At 42.3% G+C, this 7,772-nt stretch overlaps 1 protein-coding gene across 1 annotated transcript in view; it reads right to left on the bottom strand.

Moving 5' to 3' along the window:
• Nucleotides 1–7,772, bottom strand: part of Ttc6 (tetratricopeptide repeat domain 6) — a 168,031-nt gene that overhangs the window by 106,339 nt on the left and 53,920 nt on the right. The window contains exon 5 of the mRNA XM_021202530.1: nucleotides 2,929–3,056. Coding sequence (XP_021058189.1) covers nucleotides 2,929–3,056 — 128 coding nt within the window. The remainder of the gene's footprint in view (nucleotides 1–2,928; nucleotides 3,057–7,772) is intronic.

The following is a 7,772-nucleotide window of genomic DNA, read 5'->3' as shown; positions in this document are numbered from 1 at the left end:
AAAGAAAAAGAAAAAGAAAAAGAAAAAGAAAAAGAAAAAGAAAAAGAAAAAGAAAAAGAAAAAGAAAAAGAAAAAGAAAAAGAAAAAGAAAAGTCCCATCTGCAGATCCATCTTAGCTCCTTCCCTCAACACAGTGGTTCTGTTGCTTTCTGTGGCTGCCCCACGTTTAGAATCCAAGGTAAGAGTGTAGTTCTGAGGTTGGACTGCCTGCATTTAAATACTTTTAAAATTCTCATTTGGCCATAGTCCTTGACTTAAAAAGAGTAAATGCAACTACAACAGCCTCTCACATAGCAGATGTCAACTGTTATCAGCTTGAAAGACAAGACACAAAGACAGACTGCTGTCTAACCTTCTCTTCATGTCTAAACATCCTTCAGACAATAATACCCTGATGACAGACACCTCTGCAGAGCTTCCCCCCCCCTCCTTCATTTTCTGCTTTACTTCTCTTTCCCTTTGATAATGGTGGGAGGGATTATATTTTATAAATGTCCCTTCCCAGACACTGTATTAGTCCTACGGTTTGGGGCTAGGGGTTGTTTGGTTGCTGGTTTGTTTGGGTTTGTTTTGGCTTGACCAGCGGTCAGTGCTGCTCTGTATACTAGCCCATGTGTCTAGAAAACCCAACTAGAAGCATCATATACACAATATAGATTTTGACATGGTCTGGGACAGGATCAGACCCTTAGATCTTGAGCTTGCAAGTTATATTACCAGCTTCTCTAAACATCTTTAGTAAAAGAATGGAATAAAATTTTACATCAATTTTTATATTTATGAGAACTGTCTTTTAAAAAAATAAAATAAATATGTTCAGGCTGTAGAATTGCTCATTTTATTTTTACTGTTACTGAAATTATACTGTGTGGCATTTTGCCTATTGGTAGGCATACTATGGGCAGTATTCAGTCACGCACAAAGTAGTCTATGACATTTCCAAAATAGCATAGACTCTAGAAAGGACTAGGTATGAGGTGTAAACACTGTGGGGGAGGGACAGCAGCACATCTAAAGCTTGTGAAGTGTCTGAGACAAGAAACCTCACTGGGAAAGTGAAAAGCAGTGACCAGGAAGGTGGGGCTACAGGCTTTCCCCTCCTAGGAAATGGAGGGGGAGGAGAAGTAGGGACTGGGAGGGAGAAGAGCAGGGAAAGGAACAAAGGGGTAAGCCCCCATGCCAAGCCTACAGGAACCATCATCCTGTTTCAGACAGGTCCTGGCTAGCAGAGTGTGCTTAAGATCATACAACTGATTGTTTTTATATAGAAGCATTGCAACCGATCTGGATTCCTGCGCTTCCATCAGTCTAACAAAACAGGTTAGCAAGTGACTCTCTCTTGGTGTACTGAGCGAAAGAGCAGGGAGCTGAGATGGGGAACTGTGTCCCAGGGTGACCACATACTTTGAGGGCTAGTCACTGGTGAGAAAGGACAGAGTGGCTGAGGACAAAGGACCAGTGTATGAAAGGTTCAGCATGATTTTTCCAAGACTCACTTTTGTAAGTGACTCCCTACCAAAAACAAAAACAAAAACAAAAACAAGTGACTTCCTTCAATGCCCTGTATTTCTTCTGCATTTCTGTCTTGTTTCTCTATAATGGAAATTTCTAAAAAATCAGCTTGTGTGAATTAAAATAACAAATACATATCAATAAGGCCTACAAATATTTTTGGCATTCTCGAGAAAGCCTCTGTGTTTTTACAGCACATTCTCTTTAAGCAGGACTATTTGTCATTCTTTGAAGCACTAAGACATAAGAAAAGAAGACCTTGACTCTGTGTGTGGCCACACTACTTTGCTTAATGCACTAAATGCAAGGATTTTTAGGGACAAAAAAAAAATTCAAGAAGTTTCTGCTCCGTTGATAATCTGACAGTAACTATTTATTGAAGGTAAAATGCTTGCTGCCTGCTGTCACTGTTTGTTTTAATACATAATCTTGCTAACTAAATGAGCTTAGAGCAGTGCAGATAACAACGGCATGCACAGGTCACTTAGATGCCAATTTCACTGTTTTATCAGCTTCGGAATTCTTTGCCCGTGAACCTACTCTCCACTACTAAACCGTGAGTGGTGTCCATCTACAAGGTTTCAACCAGCAGTTAAGGAAAAATAAAACAGGTTGCTTCCATGTCTGCACTTTCCCTGTATCCAAAGCAACAATAAAAGCCAATAATTAAAGTTTCTTTAAACCTCTATAAAGAGGTAAATGAAGGCTAATCTAGAATAAAGCAGCCCATAAAAAGGAAAAGAAAATAGTGGGTGAAAGGAAGAGAAAACCAGTTTCAACAAGGTTGAACAGCACCTGAATCGCTCTCACAGGGCACTATTGAAACCTGCAGCTGTATTCTCGGGTGAGACCTAAACTCCATTAAAGAACATTTTTGTAGACTTTTTGTCTCATTTTACTTTGTTTGGACAATATTTATCTTATTGGTCTTCTGATTGTACATTTTGGTTTCTGGTTGCGTGACTGTGTTTGTGTGTGTGTGTGTGTGTGTGTGTGTGTGTGTGTGTGTGTGTTTCTTCTTTTCTGTTTGTTTGGGGCTTTGTCCCTTTGTTTATTTGTGTTTTAGAGAGAGAGAGAGAGAGAGAGAGAGAGAGAGAGAGAGAGAGAGAGAGAGAGAGAGAGAGAGAATATAAAGTTAGGTGAGCAGGGAGGTAGGAGGATCTAGGAGCCAGTTGTGGGAGGGAAAGGGGTTGGAGGGAGAGCTCGGTAGTTAACAGCGCTTGATGCGCCTGTGGGGGACCGGACTCCCAGTACCCACGCCATCCTTAACTCTGGTCTAGCACCCTCTTTTGGTCTCTCCAGACACCAAGCATGCGGTTGGTGCTCATACATGCATGCAAGCAAACATTCACACATATGAAATAAAAATAAATATTTAAAGAGAAAACAGAAAATATATACATTCAAGAAAGTTACTTTTTAATTAGTTTTCTATCCTCCTCAGGTTTTACAGCTATTCTTGGTTTCGGTGACTTTTTTGGTCTACTTTTATATGTTGGCTTAACTTCTCGTCCTCTGATTTGCATGAATCCTCTTGGTTCCACCTTTAAAAACACAAAAAGCATGCTGTTAAAAAAAAAAAAAAGTTGGAACATGAAGAGTTAAACTTTTCTCTCATATTTAATGCTATGTCTCATATTTAAACTCCTGATTTTTATAATATAGCAGAATATAAATACCAAAGGTAAGTTACTGTTTCTAAAACATTCCTAATTTTATGTACATATATTGATGAATTTTTTTTAATTTTATTAGATATTTTCTTTATTTACATTTCAAATGTCATTCCCTTTCCTGGTCTACCTCCGAAAACTCCCTCCTCTTACCCCCTACCCCATCCCCTGCTCACCAACCCACCCACTCCTGCTTCCTGGCCCTGGCATTCCCCTACACTGGGGCATAGAGCCTTCATAAGACCAAGGGCCTCTCCTCCCATTGATGACCGACTAGGCCATCCTTTGCTGCATATGTAGCAGGAGCCATGAGTCCAACTGTGTGTACTCTTTGGTTGGTGGTTTAATCCCTGGGAGTTCTGGGGGTACTGGTTAGTTCATATTGTTGTTCCTCCTATGGAGCTGTAAACCCCTTCAACTTCTAGAGTCCTTTCTCTAGCTCCTTCATTGGGGAACCCTGTGCTCAGTCCAATGGATGGCTGTGAGCATCTCCTTCTGTATTTGTCAGGCACTGGCAGAGCCTCTCAGGGGACAGCTATATCAGTTAGTATTTTATTTATAAGATGAGCCCTAGGTCTCAAGCATGCTAAGCAAACGCTCTACCATTAAGCTATGCCCCAGCCCAATATGCTGGGTTTTTTGCTTGTATGAAATGTGTGTTCATATGTATGTTCATATGTGTGTTTGTGTGTGGAGGTGCAAGGCTGGAGCTGACAAATCCTCCATCACTCTCTGCCTTACTCGCTGGTGGTCCGGTCTCTCGACTGAACCCACAGCTCACCATTTCAGTTAGTCTTGCTAGCCTGCTTGTTCCAGGAATGCTGTCTTCCACCTTCTAAGCCTGAAACGAAACGAACCAAGAAGCCTGCATAGGACGTACCTACCTCCGTCTGGGTATATGTTATAGTTGTATAGCTTGGTGTTCGTGTGGACTCCTAGCAGCAGAAGTGTGGGCTATCTCAGACTCTTTAGCCTGTTTTAGGCACCTTTTCCTCCTACAGGGTTGCCTCATTCAGCCTCAATCTGAGGGGAGGTGCCTAGTCTTACTGAAACTTAATATCCTATGGTTGGTTTCTATCCATGAGAGGCTCATCCTTTTCTAAAAGAGGAGTGGATTGGGGGGAAGGGAGCAGAGGGGAAGTGGGGAAAGGGGCTGGGGAAAGAAGAGGGAGGAGAAACAGCCATTGGGATATTTTTTAAAAGAAAAAAACAAAAGAAAGAATATATACATATAACATATACGATATGTGTGTATATACATTTTTTTTTAAAGCAGGCTACATTATCCACTTGGCATTTAAGTGAGTTAAAGGAACTGTGTCCTGCTCCATCTCCCCTCCTATTCTTGACCGACGTACATGTACACACACACACACACACACACACACACACACACACACCTTGATTTGGTGTTTTAGTAGAACCTGCCCTTAGTTTCTGGAAGTTTGTCAAGACTTCTGATTATAAGCAGCTAAAAGGAGCTCTAAGGCTTTATAGTATAATTCTGAGCGATATTTATCAAATGGTACTCCTTAGAGTTGCATGTGTGTTATATTTCTATTGCCTGGCACACCCAAAGACACTCTGTCTCATACATAGTTGCCTCTTAATGACTAGATGTTGAAAACACTGTTTTCTCAGATCTAGAAATGTTTCCCACTATGTGGTTGTAATAATTTACACACAAGAGTTTTCTTCTTGGGATGCTCTGTGCTTTGTTTTGAGACTAGAATCCAGGGTTCCTAGTCATAGCAGATGCTGGATAATAAGAGAAGGCTAGGTGAAGGGAGGTTATTACAGTTAGCTGCAGGATTTTGGTTTAACTCTGTTTAAAAAAAAAAAAAGTTTCCTCATTTCCTAGGTGAGGAATTAGGAAGTCATGAAAGATCTTTCCATTCTCACCTGCAGTTTGTACCTGAACTCTGCCTTCAGTGCCTCCACCCGTGGTCTGTTTGGATGGTGTCAGGGACCATGAATATGAACACACAGGGTCAGACATTTCCTCTTCCGAACACTCCCACTCACTCACATTTGTTCTCTTTCCTTACCTCTGAGTCTAACCACTTTCATCTACCAGTCCAGAGTCAAACCTCAGGAACTGTTAGAATGCAGTTGCTCCTTTCTGCTTTGCAGACAGTCAAGCACTTGACTATATTTACTGCCTTGGGCTAGTTTTCCCTTCAGATGAACATCTCTGGTGCCTCCTTCAACACCACCTTCCATGGAATGGTTTTGAAGTGGTGGCCTTTGTCGCCCCTCCTTCAGCCTTGTCAGGGACCCTCCTGTGGTTGGATACTCAGATATGAACGCAATATTTGACATGCGACATGATCAGATCAACCAGGTGAAGGATGATCCTCTTTGGCATCCATCAACCAGGGTAAATCAATGACAAGACAATCACTGAGGTTCTTCACATATGCCACTAAATCCTAGCATGTACTTGGTTGGTGGACCCAAAGGCAAAATGTACCTTAGCTTTATGCCTGTTAAATTTAATCTCAGCTCTAAGCAACTGAATTTTAGATGTTATCTGTAAATCCAATCAGTAAATCTTCCATAGTCTCCTCCACACTGTGGAGGAATATGCTAAAACGGACACAATCCTATATCTGTCCACTAGAGACTCTCACACAGTAATTGTATACTATCTAGATATGTAACTACAAGTCTATCCAGTAGTTCTAACACCATCTCACCTGCAGCAGCCATCAGGAGGCATTTATATGTGGACTGTAGAAATTCACAGCCTAGTAACCCATAATCACTAATCATACTAAGACTACTGGTGTCCGACACTCAATGCCATCTACGCAGCATCTGCACAGCATCCCTACAACAGCAAGGTGACACTGCCGTTATCTTCCCTTAACAACACAGGCATCAGCATGGCTGTCCTCTGAGAGGCTCTACCAGGAGCTGACTGAGGCAGATGCTTCTAGTCAACCATTGGACTGAGGTCAGGGATCCCTATGGAAGAGTTGGGGGAAGGACTAAAGGAGCTAAAGAGGATGGCAATCCCATAGAAAGACTAACAGTGTCAACTAACCTGGACCCCTGGGAGCTCCCAGAGACTAAGCCACCAACTGAAAAGCACACATGGGCTGGTCCGACCCCACCTCCCACCCCCACACCACCCCCATACATATGTAGAAGAGGACTACCTTGTCTGGCCTTAGTGGGAGAGGATGTGCCCACTACTGTAGAGGCTTGATGCCCCAAGGAAGGGGGATGCTGGTGAGGGGGGCAGCACCTTCTCAGAGTTGAGGGGGAGCAGGAATAGGGTGAAGAACTCTGGGAAGGGGGCCCAGGAGGGGGGACAACATTTTGGATGTACATAAGCAAAATAACTTTTAAAACACGCACACACAGGCATAGTCTGGTAATTAGCCAAGCTCACATGTCTAATAATGGGAAGAAAGAAACTGTTCATGAAAACTCTGGGATTTATCCCAGACTTGTGATGTATCCATGACACTCAGTGAGCAACATGCCTAGCACTTTTATGATAGTTTCCCTAACACCGTTCTAAGAGGAGAAACAAGGTTGGGCTTCCATGTTTGTCTGTGGGTTTCCACACTTAGGAAAGAGTTCATTACCTCTTCCTGTTAGGAGGGTGGGGGGGCAATATTTTTAATCTAATGCTTCCTACAAGACCAGTAGAGCACAGAGACTGCAGAAATCAAAGCCTGTACCCTTCCAACCTGAGATTTTGCAGTTTCTGGTCTTCTGCATTCCAAAGCAGGCTGTGTCTTTGTCACCTAACACTGAAGAGCAGAAGTCCAGCTCTGCAGCTTGAACAGCACAGCAGGTGCCAAGCACCTACCTGAGCAGACCTGCTCAGATGCCACAATTAATGCTTCCAAGCTCTCACAAATCTCAGGATTCCACCAGTTTTTAAAACCCAACTCTTTCTAAAGATCACTTTCCTTGTCAGATTTCTTAAAGTGAAGCGTCAGCTTCTTCTTTTCTGTCACATGTCTGCTAAAAACACTCACACACAATCCCCTTTGCAAAAATAAGCATTTCTGTCATCTGCTGTCATTACATAATCCAGCCGCGATGACAGGGTGGTCTTTCTCCCCACCCCACCCCCACCTCTATCTACCTCTGCACCAAAATAACATTAAAAATCACCATTGTTAAAGAACTCCACATAAAGCCAGAGACACTGAAATTTATAGAGGAGAAAGTGGGGGAAAGCCTTGAAGATATGGGTACAGGGGAAAAATTCCTAAACAGAACAGCAATGGCCTGTGCTGTAAGATCAAGAATCAACAAATGGGACCTCATAAAATTACAAAGCTTCTGTAGGCCAAAAGATACTGTCAATAAGACAAAAAGGCCACCAACAGATCGGGAAAGAATTTTTACCAATCCTAAATCTGATAGGGGACTAATATCCAATATATACAAACAGCTCAAGGAGCTCAACTCCAGAAATTCAAATAACCCCATTAAAAAATGGGGTACAGAGCTAAACAAAGAATTCTCAACTGAGGAACACCTAAGGGCTGAGAAGCACTTGAAAAAATGTTCAACATCCTTAATCATCAGGGAAATGCAAATCAAAACAACCCTGAGATT

This window comes from Mus pahari, chromosome 7 (assembly GCF_900095145.1).
Source record: "Mus pahari chromosome 7, PAHARI_EIJ_v1.1, whole genome shotgun sequence".
Lineage (NCBI taxonomy): Eukaryota > Metazoa > Chordata > Mammalia > Rodentia > Muridae > Mus > Mus pahari.
Note: the sequence above shows the minus strand (reverse complement) of the source record. Positions and strands in the feature narration are given on the sequence as shown.